At 43.3% G+C, this 19,750-nt stretch overlaps 1 protein-coding gene across 2 annotated transcripts; it reads right to left on the reverse strand.

The window, feature by feature from the left end:
- Positions 1 to 330: 330 nt before the first annotated feature.
- On the reverse strand, positions 331 to 18,883 carry LOC135232833 (zinc finger protein 501-like). Of its 2 annotated transcripts, XM_064294306.1 has the most exons (3): positions 18,642 to 18,883; positions 14,080 to 14,206; positions 333 to 12,776 (listed from the first exon to the last, which is right to left on the reverse strand). In XM_064294306.1, the coding sequence occupies exons 1-3, from the start codon at positions 18,672 to 18,674 to the stop codon at positions 11,293 to 11,295; spliced, it is 1,644 nt and encodes a 547-aa protein (XP_064150376.1). In that variant the 5' UTR covers positions 18,675 to 18,883; the 3' UTR covers positions 333 to 11,292. The 2 variants fall into 2 exon arrangements, with proteins under 2 accessions (XP_064150377.1, XP_064150376.1); XM_064294307.1 differs by lacking the exon at positions 14,080 to 14,206 and having other exon boundaries at positions 331 to 12,776; positions 18,642 to 18,789.
- Between the last annotated feature and the right edge of the window lie 867 nt (positions 18,884 to 19,750).

A 19,750-nucleotide genomic window follows, 5' to 3' on the forward strand; every position in this document is an offset into this window, starting at 1 on the left:
CTCAAGCATAACAGCGATTATGACGATAGCACAGGACCAGGCAGTGTTTTGTTCTGTTGTACATAGGGTTGCTATGAGTTGGAACCGACTTGTTGGCACCTAACAACAACATATATTTAAATGAGTCAATGTAAAAATTACCTGCAAGTTTCTCACTGTTAACATGTAAATTGAGGAAACAGCGAAAGAGGAGGGCCCCTCACAGACTGTTACAGGATTAAAGCACAAAAATATTCATGTGTATTTTTGAAAAAAAAAAAAAAATAGGTTCACCAAAAATGTGGTGGCTGTTCAATTAAGCAAGGTTTTAGTGCTCATAATTTTGTTCTGGAAGCATTCAAACAATTCTATATTCCCCTGTAATGGAGCCCCACTCAAGTGGCTCTTTAGGGAAGGCACTGAGGGCTTAGGTAAAACCTTGCACTCCATGAAGAATATTAACCCGACAAAATACACCCCTAAAGAAAACAGGTAGATTTTCAAGAGCTTACAGTCCTCTTACAGACTAATTAAGAAACAGGTCTTATGAGATACAATGTTGCTCTCAAATTTATTAGAGGCCAGAAATTGATGTTTCATCTTGATTTTTCATTCATTACAACCATGTTACCTAAATATACTGCATTAAAATGTTAAGACAACGTAGATACAGGTTTCATATTTATACACATTAAACAGTATTTTTCAGGATTCAATTTCAAAATTTATAAGCAATTTGGATAATTCCTCCGGCCCAATTCAAATTCTCAGAGGCCTATTATCTCTCATGAAAAGTTACCATTATTATTTTTGTGGTAAATATATATCAACAAAACATTTGCCATTTCAACAATCTTCACATGAACAGTTCAGTAACACTATGTTCATAATCCATTATCCATTCCCAAATTATTCCATTCCCCTTAACAGAAACTCAGTGTCTTCCTTTCTCCCGCCCTCCTACCCACTCCTAAAACACTAATAAACTTTGCTCTCTACGTAATTGCCTATTCATAGGATCATACAATATTTGTCCTTTTGCAACCTATTTCACTCAGCATGTTTTCAAGGTTCATCATGTTGTAGCATGTATCAGGACTTCATTTCTCTTTATGGTCGAGAAATATTCCATTTATTTGCAGCTAGACCACAGTTTACCTACTCATCTGTTAATGGATAAGCAGGCGGTTAAAACTTATGATTTCTTAAAAATTGTGGTGCAAATATACACCAAAACATTAGTCAACACAATTTCCACATTTACAGTTCAATGACATAGATTACATTTTTCATGTTGTTCCACCATTATCACTACCATTTCTCAAAACATTCCACTACCAATGCCCTCCAAACAAAAACTTCCTTTCCCCCCTCCCAACCACCCCCAATAACCATTAATAATCTTTGGCTTCTATATATTTGCTTAGTTCACGTAAGTAAAATCATACACTATTTGTCCTTTTGTGACTTATTCTGCTCACAATGTTTTCAAGATTCATCACGTTGTGCCAAGCATCAAGACTTCATCCCTCTTTACAGCTGGGCCTACGTATGTCCATTGTATGTATATACTACCTTTTCTTTATCCATTCATCTGTTGATGGACATTTCAGTTGTTTCCACCTTTTGACTACTGTGAAAAGTGCTGCAGCGAATATTCAGGCACAAGTAAAACGTCTCATCTTTGATGTAACTTCCAATACTTGCCAGAAGACACCACCTATATTCCTTGCTTCACCTCTACCCAGTCTCCCCACCTCACACTAGAAACATGTTGTACTTCCTTCGGTTCTTTGAAGTCCACATGTGCCTTCCCAACACAAGGTGTTCCTAGGTCATTTTCTCTCACCTTGAAACATCCCTCACTTGATAAATCTTTTGGTGTCACCTCAAATTTTAAGTCATTAGTGTAGTAGTAGCATTTAAATCAATTGAATAGCAGTAGCATCAGAACCTGTCTAACTTCAGGGAGGATAATGAGAATGAAGATCAGCACAAAGCTGATCCCTTTGAGGTGGAGATCAGACATACCTTCACTCTCCAAACATTTTATCAATTCTGATACCAGCTGTCCTCCCCATGGCACTATTTCTCTGTTGGGTTCGATTAATTCACAGTCCATACTTATAGTTAAGTGGTTTATTAAGGAAAAGTGTACAACTCGGGATCAGGATGAACAGGCTACAGCTCAGGATCAGGAAACATGTAGGCAGTCTGGAAGGTTTCCCCAAAGTGGAGAGCACATCCCTCCCTTCTTCAGTGCAGGACTGCTCTCTCCAGTCCTCTGGGCCGTTTAAGCAAGCAGGCCCTTCTTTCTGCCATGCAGCCTCCTCTCAGCCCCCTCAGAAGTGGTTTCTTTCCTGCCCCTTGGAACAAGCCTCCTCTCAGCCCCCTCAGGGCAGGATTCTCTGCTGTCAGCCTCCCTACCACTGGCCACTCCACTGCTAACTAACCCAGTTCATAGCCAGTACAGCAGTTTTGTTCGGGTCTTTTAGCTGCATTCCTAGCAGCTGGTTTGTCATCATAACTGACTCTGCCCCAGGGCCCCTTCCGGGCCTACTGTGGCTGACTTCACTGCAGGCTCTGACTCAGTGCCCCTTCTGGGCCTGTTGCTGTCTTCAGTGTCACAGCCCTTAACCTTTGTTATATGTCTTTTAGGAGGTTCCGTGCCTCCTCTCTCTCTGCTTCTTGCCTTTTCTCATTTCCTGCATCTTTCTTCCTTCTCTGTCTGTATACCTCTGTGGGGTTGGCTACATATATAAGCAAACTCCTGGTCAATTTCAAGGTGTGGCCCTCCCACCAGGGCCATGAAATGGCCAATCCTCTCTTGGTAGGCCACAATCACTTCATTTGCAGAAGTATGGTATAGTCACATCATTTGCCTAAGTACACTGACCAATCCCTACAAGGCTCATAAAATAGACCAATCGCAGGGTAGGCTGCAGCCCAGGCCCAGCCAAAAAATACAAAACCATCAAGTTTACAGCTTACTCAGGAAATGCCAATCAACTTGGACGAAAGTATTAAACCCTCTGGGGTTGAAAACTAGAGCAAAGGTAACTCCTCAGGGCTTAGGGAAAAATTCTCTCTAGCAATTTTTCCAAAGAACCAAGGCAAAAGGCCACAAAAAGAAACTCATTTCACAACAAAAGTAAGCTTCTACTCAGGAACTCCCAAACACTGAAAATTCCCGTTATCCGCAACACCATTATTGCTTGACGTTCTCTAATGAATAACATTATACAATTTAAGAAAGTTGTCTTTGAAGCATTATTTGCACCGTGTTCATTTTCTGGAAATCCTATAAACAGTACGAAGCCAGGCTTATTTTTGCTGTTATAACATACTGTCTCCAAAAGTCCTGGCAGATTATGTGTCACAAAATACGAGCCTGTTGTTGTTGTTAATCAAGTCAGCGCCAACTCATGGCAACCTTAGGTAAAACAAAATGAAACACTGCCTGGTCCTATGTCTTCTTCACGATCGTTTGAATGTTTCAGTCCATTGTTACTACTATTACGTCAATCCATCTCATTGAGGGTTTCCCTCATTTTCTTTGACCTTTATTTTACCAAACATAACTTGCACTGTTGTGTGCCATCGAGTTGATTCTGACTCAAAGCAGATCTATAGGACAGAGTAGAAATGCCCCAGAGGCTTTCCTAGGCTGTAATATTTGTGGGAGCACATCACCATGTCTTTTCTCCCAGGGAGTGGCTGGTGGATTCAACCACCAACACAGCTTACAAATACAAAAAAGAAGTGATTAAATAATGATAGAATTTCTGGAGGGAATAGTCCTGAGACAACACATAGTAAAACTGTATTTCCTCCCCAAAAGCATATGTGATAGGCACTGGCGTCACTGCCAAAAAGCACAAAGGGGTGCAATGTCAGGAAGTCTGAAGACACCGGTGCAGAGATGTTCATCAGCTAATGGCCTGAATTTACAACCAGGGCTATCCAAAAGGTCAGAATGGAAGAGGGAGAGTAAAACGAAGACAACCATGCTGTTTTTGTTAGATGCCATCGAGTAGGTTCCGACTCATAGCGACCCTATGTGTAACAAAAGGAAACGCTGCCTGGTTCTTCATCTTCACAATCATTGCTATGTTTGAGCCTACTGTTGCAGCCACTGTGTGAATACATCCTGTTGAGGTCTTCCCTTTTTTGCTGACCCTCTACTTTACCAAGCATGATGTCCTTCTCCAGGAACTGGTTCCCCTCATAACATGTCTAAAGTGCGTGAGACGAAGTCTCACCATCCTCGCTTCCAAGGACCATTCTGGCTGTACTTCTTCCAAGACAGATTTGTTCACTTTTCTGGCAGTCCATAGTATATTCAATATTCTTCACCAACACCGTAATTCAAATGCATCAATTCTTTTGTTTTCTTTCAACACTGTCCAGCTTTCTCATGCATATGAGGTGACTGAAAAGACCATGGCTTGGGTCAGGCACATTGTAGTCCTCAAAGTGACATCTTTGCTTTTTAACACTTTAAAGAGGTCTTCTGCAACAGATTTGCCCAATGCAATATATCATTTGATTCTTGACTGCCGTTTCCATGGGCATTGATTGTGGAGCCAAGTAAAATAAAATCCTTAACAACTTTAATATTTTCTCTATTTACCATGATGTTGTCTATTGGTCCAGTTGTGAGGATTTTTGTTTTTTTTCTGACTAGGACAGGATATTTATGAAGTTTGAAAACAAAACCACAAACCAGATATTTTCTCCACACTCATGTTTCTTCTCTTACTTAAGCCTACCACATTCACAGCAATAAAATTATTAAAGAGAAGATACAGGATCCAGCAGAAGAAACAGCAGAAGCCAATGCACTCTGGATATCTCATTCTGAGCTCCATCTACCTAGAAGGACTGGGGCAAAACTCAATGGCCTGGAGGCCACTAAGGAGGCAGGCAGTGCTGAGGGAAACCCCCCTGCCAACTCCATGAAAACAGAAGACATGTTTACATCCAGGATCATGCAGGAAATATTTTAAATCAAAAGCTGCCATTGTCCAAGGGATTACTTTAGAGGCAAGAACCAAGTTGTTTGCTATGACCAGTTAGTTGAGAATCAAGTCTGTGGGTCCCCACATGTGCCAGGTGAACAAAGGTAACATATAAAGACAGAGAAGAGAGGAATTTTCAAGGATCCCAGCCCTACTCTGAGAAAGGAAGGTAATACTACATTTAATTTAATATAAATCAACCAATGGGTCATGGTACATCTTTCCAACATAGCAGTAGGCAGCTCTGATGAGTTAAGTTTTGTACTGCAGCACTTCCAGGAAGAAAATGTCAGAATACTGTGTGCAGCTTGCTGTATTTTCCTAAGAAATGGTATAGATATATTTATGCATTGCTCTGTGTGTATATGGTTATATATTTTAAATAGCAGAATACATTTTAAAAATATAAAAATGGGTTTCTGTGAACAATGAAGGAGACAGGGCAAAGGAGAAATCAGGAAGTTAAACTATTCTACATTTATCTGGTTTGTGGCTGTTTTCAAACATTATAAACATTTACCCTGTAAATATGGTAACAAAATTATTTTAAAACATAACTCATTAATATATAAAGAAAAAAATAAAGGTGTACCAAACTCATATTTAACCAAAAGGAATTACTTCCATTATATCTGAAGCACAATTTGAATATCTTATATAAACAAAATAAAAGCAGAGCGTCTCAGCAGTAATGTGTAAAAAAAATGAAATTATATTTACATTCATATGAAATGGGAGCAGTGGTGGTTCAGTGGTAGCATTCTCCCTTCCATGCAGGAAAACTGAGTTTGATTCTTGGCTAATACACCTCAAGCCAAGGCAGCACCTGTCAGTGGAGGACTGCACGTTGCTATAATGCTGAACAGGTTTCAGCAGAGCTGCCAGACTAGGACAGACTAGGGAGAAAGGCCTGGTAATCTACTTCCAAATATCTGTCAATGAAAATCCTACAGATCACAACAGTCTGATCCTGTTGTGCATGGTGTCACCATGAGTCAAGGGCCAACTTGACAGTGGCTAACAGTATATTAAATACACTGTCTCTAAATGTACAGCCTCTACACTCCACTAAAAGAAACTAGAGATTCCTGAAAATATGGGTGATTCCACATTTTGGAAACCCCGGTAGCGTAGTGGTTAAGTGCTACGGCTGCTAACCAAAGGGTCTGCAGTTCAAATCCGCCAGGTGCTCCTTGGAAACTCTATGGGGCAGTTCTACTCTGTCCTCTAGGGTCGCTATGAGTCGGAATTGACTTGACGGCACTGAGTTTTTTGAGTTTCCACATCAAAGGTAGAAGCTATAAAAGATGACTCCTGAATTCCTTATTGTGTAAGACAGCAAAGAAGCCACCAAAAACCACTGAGGTTATGTCAAGAGGACATAAGACCTAACATGAAAAATTCCAAATGGTGCTGTGTGTGATATTTTCAGCATCAAATAATTTAGATGAATTAAAACATATAAATATGTAAAAATCTGACATTTTAAATACTGCTAAAATAAACCCTCACATTTGGAAAATGGTACAGGACCAAATCAACATATTTGAAGAGGGAAAATAAAGTGAAAAATTAAGATCTTTCTTTTCTCTCTAAATGCTTCCACACGAAACTTTTCTTTGTAGAAGTTTCTAATTTTTTTATTAAAAAGGGGAGCTAGAATTCATTTATATTGGAACATCACCTATATTGAAGATAAAGTCAATGATCATTAACGACCACAGACCTCTCAGGTTGATGGTTGACGTCATTATGCCTGGGTCCAGTGGTCAACACTGTACATTTGACATATGCACAATCTACTGAAACACAATTATATTCAATAAAGCTGTTTAAAAAGCAAAGGTAATACTCAAAATCTGTCACATCTTCATTATTTGACTAATATATACTATAGTAAAAGGTCTGCGAAAAAGAGGAAGATCCTCAGTGAGACAGACTGACAAAGTAGCTTCAACAATGGGCTCAAATATGCCTACTACTGTGAGGATGCCACAGGACCAGGTAATGTATTGTTCTGTTATACACAAAGTCGCTATGAATTGGAACCAGCTTGACAGCACCTAACAACAAAGGCATACTGTATCATGCTAGAAATTGGCCTCTGTGGAGTATTTAAATCAGGGAAACTGATAATTGCTACAAACTAGAGCTTGTTTGTTTTATTGACTGTATAGCCTTAAGAAATTGATGGAGATGATGTTAATAATGCAGATTTAAAAGTATATACTCTGTGGCTGTTACATTACAAATAGCACAAAACATTGAGGAAATAGTCTTCAGTATTCAAAAATAATTATTGTACTTAGCAAGAAATCTCTCACATCACTGAAGAATGAGTGATATTCCAGCAAGTACCTTTGTTATATATATGTATTCTTATGTATCAATGAAAAGGGAAATATTAGTCAACATCTATTAAAAAAAAAAAGTAGGCAAAAATATATGAAGAAATATTTCACCAAAGATAACAGGAATCAAATAAATACATCAAAGAATTCCCAAGATCACAAATCATTAGAGCAATGCAATGAAAAGCATGGCCAGACACCATTACATAATCTATCTTGCTGTTGTTGTTAGCTGCCACTGAATAGGCCCCCAAATCATGGTAAACCCATGCGCAACGGGATGGGACAATTGTGATCCCTGGGTTTTCATTGCTTGTATTTCAGATGTAGATGACTAGGCCTTTCTTCCTGGTCCGGAAGTGCCACTGAAACTTGCTCAGAATCATGGAATATGTAAGTCTCCACTGACAGGAATCGAACACACATTTCCCACATGGAAGGCAAGAATTTAACCACTGAACACACCTATTAAAACAAATAAAACTAAAAAGACCAACCATACTAATTATTAGCAAAAATGTGGAGGAACAAGATGTCTCATATCCAGTGTGAATGCAAAAGGGTACAACCACTTCATAAGACAATTGGGCAGTTTCTTAATAAGCTAAACATTCTCCTATTCTGAGGTATTAAAACACATATCTATAAATTGGGGTTTAACTGTATCCCCATATAGGTATTTTGAAGTCCTAACCCCTAGTATTGATGAATATGACATTACTTGGAAATACAGTCTTTGCAAATGTAATCAAGTTGCAGTCATACTGGATTAGGGCGGGCACTAATACAATGACCACTGTTCTTATAAGAAGGAAATTTAAACAGACAGAAGATGCCCATGTGAAGATGGAGGCAGAAACTGGAGTGATGCAGCCACAAGCCAAGGTATACAAAGGAATGTAAACGATAGCTGGTAACCACTACATGCTAAGAAGGGGCAAAGGATTCTTCCCTATAGCCTTCAGAGGTAGCATGGCCCTTCTAATACCTTAACTTGGGTCTTCTAGCTTCCAAAATGGAGCAATGGCAGTACAACGGTTAAGCGCTCAGCTGCTAATCAAAAGGTCCACAGTTAGAACCCACCCAGTGGCCCTGAGGGAGAAAAGACCTGGTGATCCGCTCCTGCAAAGATTACAGCCTAGGAAACCCTATGGGGCACTTCTACTCTGTCCTATAGGGTCACTATCAGTTGGAATTGACTCGACAACACACAACAGCAGCAATAGCCTCCAGAATTGTGAGAATAAATTTCTGTTGTTTTAAGTCACCCAGTTTGTGGTACTTTGTTACGGCAGCCATAAGAAACTAATACATCTATAAAATGTATTATTCACATTTAAGAAATGTGCACCTATGCTCATAGCAGCTGTTTGTAACAATCAAAAATTGGAAACACAAATGTCCATTAACAGATGAATGATAAACAGTGGTATAGCCATAGACAGAATAACACTCAGGAATAAAAATCAACTATTCGCGTAAGTTAACAATGACAAATTTCAAAATTATTATGCAGTATGAAAACCAGAAAACCCAGTGCCATCGAGTCAATCCCGACTCATAGGAACCCTACAGGACAGAGCAGAACTGCCCCACAGAGTTTCCAAGGAGCACCTGGTGGATCTGAACTGCCGACCCTTTGGTTAGCAGCCGTAGTGCTTAACCACTTCGCCACCAAGGTTTCCTGAAAATCAGAGGGAGGGGAAAAAAGAATAAATTTTGTGATTGCACTAATAAAATTTTAGAAAATGCACACTGATTTATTGTGAAAGAATGGAAATCATGTTTGCCTAGATGAAGTCAACCCTTCCCTGAGGAGGGCAGGGAAAGATTTTTAAATGGTAGAAGTTAAATATGGGAGTGACGGATATTTTCATGATCATGATTATGTCAGCTTCATGGGTGAATATTTATGTCAAAACTGACCAAACCGCACACTTTAAATATCCCAAAATTTTCAAAAAACTAGAAGGTTTGGCAACCATATACTGGCTCTCCCATCTCTTCCCTCATGACAAGAGAAGGGGAGCCATGCCTCAGTGGCAGGAAATATGGGTGAGCAGAAGACCATTTTCATCTGAGACAACAGGCACGCTGGCTGGTTCACAGAGCCACATCCCAGACTGCAAGATATTTCTCTCCATCCTTGTTTTCCTGCCTGCATAGTAATGGACTTGGAGTTAACAACCCAAAGAGGATACAAGAATCCACAAAACCTTTGCTCCGACAATGACCACAGCCACAGCACACACGTGGGTCTGGAGGTCCTGAGAATGTCTGCCCATGGGGATCCTGCTCAACCAGTGATCGGAACATTTGTGGATGCACATCTCACAGCACATTGTCTGGAGTTTGCTGCAGTCTCCACCACTCCCTATTATCCACACTCAGCGTTTCAGTACCAATTATGGTTCCCATCTGGCCTCTGTAGTCTTACAACCAGAAAAACTCGCTTCCTGAATTCTGGACTTCAAGGCACAGGGCTCTCTTATTGAACTGGGGAAATGTTTCTCTCACCCCAACAAGGGGAAGAGACAACCCCTGGGACAAGTGAACAAATTCATGGTGTTCCCAGAAACACTAGAGTTGTTACAATTCTCCCACCTCTAGTCTCACAAAAAAAAGAAAAGAAAATTCAGACATCCAGGTCACAAATTAGGACAAAACTCCACCGCACTCTTTCCTAGGAGGTATTGGTCAGCAATGCATTTTAGGCCACACCTGCAGGGAGGGTTACCCTGCCATCATACTGTCTCCACTGAGGAACACAAAGTTGTGGGGCCCATGAAAGCTGTTCACCCTTCACAGTAACAGAGCCAATTCTGTTTTCAACTGACTTCACATAGCGAACAGAAGCCCCAGGGTTGCTGTTGTTGCTATTAGTTGTCATTGAACTGGCTCCAACTCATGAACCCCACATACAGCAGAAGGAAACATTTCCTAGTCATATGCCATCCACACGATCAGTTGTGAATCAGACCATTATGATCCATGGAGTCTTCACTGGTTAGTTTTCAGAAGCAGATTACCAGGTCTTTCTTCCCAGCCTGACACAGTTTGGCAACTTCACCAAAACCTGTCCAGGATCATAGCAACACACAAGCCACCATAGTACAACAAGCTGACACACTAGTGGTGGCTATGCATTTGGTGCATTGGCCGGGATCAAACTGAGGTCTCCTGCATGGGAGGCTAGCATTATACCATTGAACCACCACTGCCTCACAATCCAAGATTAAAGATAGATTAACAATAAGGCCTTTACTGCTGCACAAACCAGAGGAATATGAAGCAGGTAGTTACTAACTGGTGATTTACAGGCTGGGAAAAAAAAAAAAATCACAAGTATTATGCAAGACCAACAATGTCTTGAAGAATGTGAACTTCCTATGCCAGCTGCTAGCAGAACCCAAACTGGGTCCTCCTGGCCAAAACTGTGTCTAGTCTGTGCTGTATACATTCAGGGAAGGGAATGAAGCCCCTAAGGGCTCACACTACTCATGATTTTATCTAGGGAACTGGCAAGAACACAGGTGTCTGCCTTGTCTGAGCATTCCAGGGTGCGTGAAACACAGTGTGGGAACCTGCAAGACAGTAGAACTAAGATGGCTTCTGCCATAGAAAATGTCAGTGATATAAATCTGAGAGAAGTCCGGGGGAGGATATAATGTGCAATGCAGCTTACAAAATCTTTGCACATGCCTGGAACAAGGGGACTCTCACCACTCTGGATGTTCCAACATATGCAATTCAACTTTAGGCAGATGACTCCCTTATAAAGTTTCTATAGGGCCATTATACTGAACAAAGAGCTAGCACATTCCCTGCACGTGCAAGGCCTTTTCTATTTGTGGACTTTCTTGTGTGGAATGATGTCAGACTTTGGGCTGAAAGCTTTCACATTTGCTGCTTTGATGAGGCCTTTTTCTGCTGTGAAAACTTCAGTACTGAATGAGGCTGAAACTTTGGCTAAAGGAGTTCTCATATTCGCCACAGTCATATGGCCTTGCTCCTGTGAACTCTCTGGTGTTCAATAAGCGTGGAGTTTTGGCTAAAGGATTTCCCACAGCCACTGCATTCATGAGGCCTTTTTCCAGTGTATATTCTCCAGTATTAAATGAAGGTGAAGCTTTGGCTAAAGGATTTTCCACATTCACATTTGTAGCATTACTCCTGTGAATTTTCTCATGTTGAGTAAGGATGGAGATTTGGCTAAAGGATTTCCCACATTCACCACATATATACAGGCTTACTCCAGTGTGACTTCTCCAATGTTTATTAAGTCCGGAGTTGTGGCTAAAGCATTTCCCACATTCTGCACACTCATAAGGCCTTTCTCCAGTGTGGACTGTCTGGTGTTGACGGAGGGCAGAACTTTGTCTAAAGCATTTTCCACATTTGCTGCACTCATAAGGCTTTTCTCCAGTATGGACTCTCCGGTGTTGAATGAGGCCAGAGCTTTGACTAAAGGATTTCCCACATTCATCACACACATAAGGTTTTACTCCTATGTGACTTCTCTGGTGTTGAATGAGTCCAGATCTTTGGCGAAAGGATTTCTCACACTCACTGCACTTATAAGGCCTGTCTCCAGTATGAGATCTCCGATGTTGACTGAGAGTAGAGCTACGGCTAAAGAATTTGCCACATTCACTGCACTCATAAGGCCTCTCTCCAGTGTGAACTCTGCGGTGTTGAATGAGAGTAGAATTTTCACTAAAGGTTTTCCCACATTCGACACACTTATAAGGCTTTGCTCCTGTGTGAAGTCTCTGGTGCTGAATGAGGCTGCAACTTCGAATAAAGGATTTTCCACATTCACTGCACTCATAAGTCCTTCCACCAGTGTGAACCCTCTGGTGTCTACTAAGGGAGGAGTGGTGGGTAAAGGACTTCCCGCATTCACCACACTCATACGGCCTTTCTCCAGTGTGTATTCTCTGGTGTCTACTAACCGAAGAGTGGTGGGTAAAGGATTTCCCACATTCTCCACACTCATAAAGCCTTTTTCCATTATGAATTTGCTGCTGCTGAACACGTCTGTAATTGTAGCTGATGGCTTTCCTGCATTTGCTATCCTCACAAAGTCCCTCTCCAGCACAGATACTCTGGTGGTGAACAAGTGCGTGTTCGTGGCTGGAAGCTTTCCCACATTCTCCTCTCTTATAATGACTTTCTCCATTGTAAAAAGCCTCCCCACACTCGGTACTGCTGTCTGTCTTCTCACTGTTGGGAGCGGGTAGGTACTGGAGGACTGCTGGGACCGGGGAGTCCTTTCCAACCTCGGCCACAATGTCTTTAAAGACAGAGACACACGTTTCCCAGGGGTAAGTCTTCTGGGTGGATGAACCTGTCTCTGATACTTCTTCTACAGAAACACTCTGCTCAGAAGATGCCTCCTCCTCCTCCATTTCATGCCAATGACCTGAAAGCAGACAAAGGCTGATAAATATATGTTTATATTGGTGGAAGGGAAGTCCCATTATGAATGTGTGCCAGTCATGTTAAGAAATGAGTCCATGGGATTGTTCTGAGGATGAGGGGCTTGAGGCCCATTTAGGAAGGGGTTCCTTGCAGTATTGGTCATCTATCAGAGAATGGGGGAGGCCTCATCAGATGAAGGACAGAATAAAAGGGTGCAGCATGGGAAGAAGAGGCAGGGTCTCTATCTCATTCCTCTGCCATTAGCCTTCAGGAGGACCTTCTCTGCTGCTGACATACAAGTGCTGTGAGAAGGTTGTTGTGTCCAGGCCCAGGAAAATCCAACTGCAATTAAGCAGCTGTTGTTAAAAAGCTATTTAAGAATATGGGCAAATTTCACAACATATTATGTTCAGGTTGTTGTTGGAGAGCACTGCAGAGAGAGTGGTAGACGGCAACAGGTGACAAGTAGAGGCCAGAGAGGTGGGGCAGCCAGAGGCCAGAAGTCACAATTGAAATGACAAGGCAAAGTGTCACGTATGGGGAAGAAAAGGTAGAACTGAGGTGTGGCCAGTAGGATTTACACCAAAACAGTGGTGGACACAAGGACAGGTTTCTGGTATGGCTTGAACATAGCCATGTTGTTGTGCCCTTCCCTAGAAGTGGGTCAGCAGGGCCAGGCCTCCTCTGAGACCATCTTGCCATGTTCACCCCGTCGGCAAATGAGATGCTGCCCATAATACCCACTCTATGACTACATAGGACTTGTGTGAAACAAATCCCATGGGAAAGACAGGACAGGTGAATAGCCAGCACTGGCTCAGAGCAGGTCAGCACACAACAGACCATAATTGATACTAAGAAAAAACCATGAAGGAAGGTTTTGAAAATAATGTTGTAGGACCACATCAGTAGTGACTATGACAATGCCTGTAATTCCTGGCACAGGTAGGCAGGAGGAAATGTCAGCTAGAGGAAGGGGGCAGAACCTGGGGCACAGAGTGGTGTGGATGTGGATATATCACCCAGTCAGGGAGCGGACAGGCAGGGTGGGATCAATTGAGCTGAATGGAAGACACCTAACGCCTGGACTCTTCCTTGCACACTCAGACCATGGGGCTGCTCTGGAAGTGCACTGTGTAGAGCAGTGTACACAGCTCAGCACTGACCCCCACGGCATACATGCCAGGAAAAGTGAAGAAGAAGCAGAGGCCATGATCTGGATGTAGAAGGACAGAGCTGTCTCTGGGGAAAAGTCAAAAGGCAGAGACCAGCTTGGGACACTGGCATGGGTTTCAGTGCCTTACCCAATGATGCTATGATTGCAAAGTTCTCCAGCATCACATCATTGTACAGTATCCTCTGAGCTTCATCAAGGAGCCCCCACTCCTCCTGGGAGAAGTAAATGGCCACGTCCTCAAAGGTGACACAGCCCTGTCATGATGGGGACAACAGTTTATTCCATGATTAGTGTCTCTCTTAGGACCCCAGGTTCATTACCCCCACATCCACCCCTGCTCACTCTCCTCCCCAGCTCCTACCTGAGAGGAGATGCTGGCCTTGGTGCAGTGACCCCCACTCTCCCATCATGGTCCCAGTGATCACTGTGTTAGCCAACAGCACCAAGGGGCAGATTGTCAGACAGACAAGATCTAAGCTCTGTGCCTAGCATCAAGGCCACTGCACACTGTGTTATCAGACAGTTCCCTGTGGTCCTGAGATCGCACCTTCCAGACACAACCAAATATAGACTTACTCTTCACCATCAGGTCCCCAAAACAAGATCCTGGACCATCAGTTCACTCTCCTCGCCAGGTGTACAACACTCTTTGTCCTATACGCTCTACCATAGCCTCCACCCCCTTCCTCCACCACCTGGCTTCTCCACGACACCCAGCGAATGCTTGGTACATTCAAAGACGATCCAGTTCTACCCCAGACCTCCACTGCCAGGGGCAGCCCCTCACCTGCTATGAAGGACTCCCTGCCTGATTCTATTCCTAGCTTTAACCTCAGTCAACCAGTGTCACCTGTATCCTTCTCTACTTGTGCTGCATTTGCTGTCCCCTTACCAATCAGCCTTCCTCTTTCCACCTACATCACCCTCTGCCACACAAAAATATGTATTGCGGGGTCCCAGTGCCCCTTTACCTTAGCCCTAGTGACTCTCCCAGAGACCATTTGTGCCCCTGAGTTTATCTACCAGCCTAACTAAAACACCCTAGACTCTGCCAAGGATCACAGCAAAATCCTATTAAGTCCGCAGAGTGCTGACTATGTTCCAGCTGCAAACTCACTCTCCTCTTGCCTTTATTACTCCTGTGTCTCCACATCCATCTCATGTCCATCCTTCCCTTAGAAGTCTTGGCCAATGTCTTAGTAAGCTAGTGCTGTTTTAACAGAATACCACAGGTGGGTGGCTTTAAGGAACAGAAATTTACTTTCTCACAGTTCAAGATGCTAGAATCTGAATTACGGCCAGGGTTCTAGAGGAAGCTGTCTTTCTGTTGGCTCTAGGGTTAAATCCTTGCCTCAGTTTCTCTAGCCCCAGTGTTCCTTGATTTTTTTGGCAATTTCCACATGGCATCTATCTTCCCCCAACTGTGCTGGTTTGTCTCTGTGTCTATGCTGCTTCTTATAATTCAGCAGCGATTAGGTTTAGGACACACCCTACACTGATGGGACGTATTAACATAACAAAGAAAACTCTATTCCCAAATGGGATTACATCTACAGGTACAGGGGTCAGGACTCTAACACATATTTTTGTAGGGCACAATTCAACCCTGAACAGTCACCTGTCAGATCATCCCCTCTCCCACAATCTTCCCATAGCCACTTCTCCCCCTCATATGTATTTGTGACATACACTAACCTCACCAGTGGCCCTAGCTAGAAACCTAGTCCTCAGTCCCCACCTTGCCTTTCCTATCTTGCTATTAGTATTACCACCACAACCAGGATTCCCACTACTAGATGTGAACTCCAGGTCAATCTTGTCCTCATACTGTCCACCACCTTTGGAGATGTCTCCATCCTGAATCCCTCCCCAGAGTTCCAAACCTATGTGTCCAGCCCTCTTGTTGCTTCCACTTATTTGTTCTCTAAAACATCTCAGACTCTTGACATGATCAAAACAAAATTCCTGAGATCCCCAATCAAAATTACTCCTGCTACTGACTCCCCTTCTTAGTCAATGGACCTTCAATCCTTCTGGCTGTTGAAACTACTTACAGTGGGGTTATCACTGATTCCTACACCTTTGTCTCTGTCACTCTAAAAATCCGAAAATCCAGGCATATCTACTTAAAAGATAGATTGAGACTTTTATCAACAAAGTGAACAGACAACCTAGAGACTAGGAGAAAATTTTCAGGAACCATACACCTGGTCTAATATCCAAAATATATAAAAAACTTATACAACGTAACAACAAAAACACAAGCAACCCAATCAAAATATGGGCAAAGAGAACTAGATGGTGCCTGGCTACCATAACTGACCATTGTGATCAGGGTCGTAATAGAAAGACCTTGATAAAGTGGGGTAAAAATGTGGAACAAAATCTCAAATTCCTTTAAAAAAAATCTAGAAAATCAGACTTACTGGTCCGGTTGAGACCAGAGGAGTCCCTGAGACTATCGTCCTGAGATATTCCTTAAACTTTGAACTGAAACTAGCCCCTGAGGTCACCTTTTAGCTAAGTAACAGACTGGTTCACAAAACAAAGAATATCACCCATAAGCACAGCACTCCTTTAAAAAAGCATCTGTATGACTCTAAATGGTCAACAATCATTTTAAAACAAAGATGAGAACATAAGGGGGCAAGGAAACTAGAGTAATGGAAACAAAACTACTATTACAGAATGGAAATACTGAGAAGTCCCATATATTGTAAGGAATGTAACCAATGTCACTGAACAATATGTATAGAAATTGTTGAACAGAAACTTAAACTGCTGTGTAAAGCTTCACTGAAAACACAATAAATTATATATACATTTTTTAATGGGCAAAGGACTTGCACAGACATTTCATTAAAGAGGATATCCAAATGGATAACAAACACATAAGATACTCAGTGTCACTAGCCATAAATGAGATGAAAATCAAAACCACAATGAGAAAAACTACTCACCCTCATTAGAATGGCGATGGAAAAGGGCGCGGGGGGGGGGGTGGCAAAACAACAGATGTTGGCCAGATTGTGGAGAACCTGAAACCCTCATCCATTGCTAGTGGGAATATAAATGGTACAGCCACAGCAGAAAACAGTTTGCCAGTTTCTCAAAAAGCTTAACATAGAATTACCACATGACCCAGCAATCCCAATTGTAGAAATATTCTCAGAAGAAATGAAAGGAGAAATGCAAACAGAAACCTGCACAACAGTGTTCACTGCAGCGCTTTTCACAAATAGCCAAAAGGTGGAAAAAACCAAGATGTCCATTAACAAACGAATGGATAAACAAATGTGATATATACACAAAATGGACTATTACTCAGCTCTAAAGAGAAATGAAGTCCTGATGCATTCCAAACATGGATGAACCTTGAACACATCATGCAGAGTGAAATAAATCAGTTACAAAAAGACAAATACACTATGATCTCATGTATATGAAAAAAAAAGCAAGTATACAGATATCAAAGATTAATTGTGGTTACCAGGGGTGAGAGGGAGGGAAAAAGGGGGAAATTTATGCTTAGGAAGCCTTAAGGTTATGTTAATGGTGGTGGAATGATTTGGAAAAGAATAGCCAGTATGGGGTATGGGAAACCCGTACCTATAAGTCAGAATCAACTCGACGGCAACAGGTTTGGTTTTTGGTTTGGGTACCTATGCCTGGGACAACCTTCCAGACCTTATTCCATTGGTTAAAACAGGAACCACTCCAGAGAGTCCCACACCTAAATTTAATACCCTAAGCGTGGGGTGTGTTCAGGGTCCCCAGGCTCAAGGGCTGGAAGAGAGGCTGGCGAAGAGTCCCAGGACAGCACAAATCCAGAGACCATAAGGGTGGGGTCAAGACCAGTGAGGCCTAGGACACTCTCTACTCAACAGTGCAGACTCTATAGGCATGTTTGCAGCTAAGGGAAGCTGCGGGAAGAGGGAGGTGTGAGAGCAGGTGACCACTGTCGGACTCCAAGGGCTCAGGCCTCCCTGTCCAGCCCTGAAGCCAGATGACCTGCATTATCTCTGGTCCTGAGGCCTCAGTGCTGCTACTCCCTGTGTGACCTTGGAGAAGGACTCAACCTCCCTGTGACTCACTGTTATTATCCCCCTTCCAGTATGTTCTCCCTCTGAGCAGCTTTTGAAAAACTTAAAAGTCCAACTCATTATGCTTCTTCACAACCGCCATAGATCCCAGAGTCCTGAGAATGAAGGCACAACTCCCCACTCTGCCATCCAGGCGGGATTCCTAACACTCCTGTTCCCTGCAGACAAATGACGGACCCCAGGTTTCCCTGCTGGTCCTGCTCAGTGGCACCTCCAGCCTTTACCCTTCAGGTCCCTCTGCTGGGGGCTCTCCCCTACCTCTCATGATACTACCAAACCAAAAACCAAACCCGTTGCCGTCGAGTCAATTCCGATTCATAGTGACCCTACAGAACACAGGAGAACTGCTCCATAGGGTTTCGAAGAAGTGGCTGATGGCTTCGAACCATCAACCTTTCGGTTACAGCCGAGCTTTTAACCACTGTGCCACCAGAGCTCCCTCATCATACTAGTTCTCAGGAAACGGAGTTCCCACCACATGCGCCCCCTTGTGCAGGACCAGGGCCTATGCTGCAGAGGCCTGAGCAGGGCTCGAGGACTGGGAGATGCTGGTCAGGACGGAGAGGCCCGGCGGACGCTCACTCACCTGAGCCGGGTCCATCCGCGCGGCAGCCGCCATGGAGCCTGTGGGCGGAGGGGGCTGGGCTGCGGTAGACGATGAGAGGAACCCTGGCAAGGCGCTCCCCACTTAGTGAGACCCTGGGTTGGTTCACTCCTGAAAGCGCCGCCGCCGAGGCTCAGACCCTCCTTTGTGAGGACAGGACAACGCGCCCTCTCCTGACTCGCCGCTACGTCACCATGGTATCCACCCAGCTGGCGGGTGCTACCAGAAGGATCGCCACAAAGGGGAGCGAGAAGTCCCGCCCCAACATCGTTCGCATGCGCAGAAATGCCCTTTTCTGGGTTTTCAATGGTTGAAGCCGCTGCCGTTAGTCGCACAGAACTCTGGGTAATGTAGTTCTTGTCTCTCCACCGGCCGCGGGGAAGGGCAACCCCTTTCACCCCTCCCCCGCTCCCGCCCGCCCCAGACTCCCCGCAACAAAGGCCAAATGGCTCCGCACTGGCCACTGCAAAATGGTGTCTGTAGCCTCTCACGGCAGCAGAGGGGCTTCGCTCCTTCCTAACGGCCTGAGGCAGATTTCTGTGGCGTTATCTGCAATTGATCACAGTGTTTGGAGACGTTATTTAAGAGTCCTTGAAACTCACTATGCTCCCAGAGGCAAAAATATTATTTCAGATGTTCCTAAGGCTACAGATCCAATGCACGTATCATTCCATGGAATTATTCAGGTACAAAGTGCATTTACTCGGAGCTGGAGACTAATAAGCATTATTTATTGTTTTTCAAATTCATGTAGCCAGAATCCTAGGAGTCAGTGTTGTGAGTTTTTATATACTGGGTTAAAGACAAGAAAAAGAGGCTCCTGACAGGGCCATGGAGGGGCGGGGGGCCGGAGGGGGGGCGACGACACAATAGAGGGCTGTTACACTGTAAGTAATGAGTCCAGGCTTCTTTTTGTTGTTGTGTTGAATCCCCGAGTCCTTGCAAGATAATGCGTTCATAAAATATGAGCTTCTTCATGTTTTTAGTTGCCGTTGAGTTGGGTCCGATTCGTGGAAACCTTACGTATAACAGAACAAAACATTGCCCAGTCCCACCCTATCTTCATGATCATTCGCATGTTTGAATGCACT

This window comes from Loxodonta africana, chromosome 11 (assembly GCF_030014295.1).
Source record: "Loxodonta africana isolate mLoxAfr1 chromosome 11, mLoxAfr1.hap2, whole genome shotgun sequence".
NCBI classification, from domain to species: Eukaryota; Metazoa; Chordata; class Mammalia; order Proboscidea; family Elephantidae; genus Loxodonta; species Loxodonta africana.

Bases quoted from the DNA above. Each gene is read 5' to 3' on its own strand.
- LOC135232833 (XM_064294306.1), bottom strand. From the start codon at position 18,674: ATGGCGGCTGCCGCGCGGATGGACCCGGCTCAG. The intron at 14,207-18,641 runs GTGAGTGAGCGT...CCATCATGACAG, and splicing joins CGCGGATGGACCCGGCTCAG to GGCTGTGTCACCTTTGAGGA. The intron at 12,777-14,079 runs GTAAGGCACTGA...GTCTGCTTTCAG, and splicing joins TGCAATCATAGCATCATTGG to GTCATTGGCATGAAATGGAG.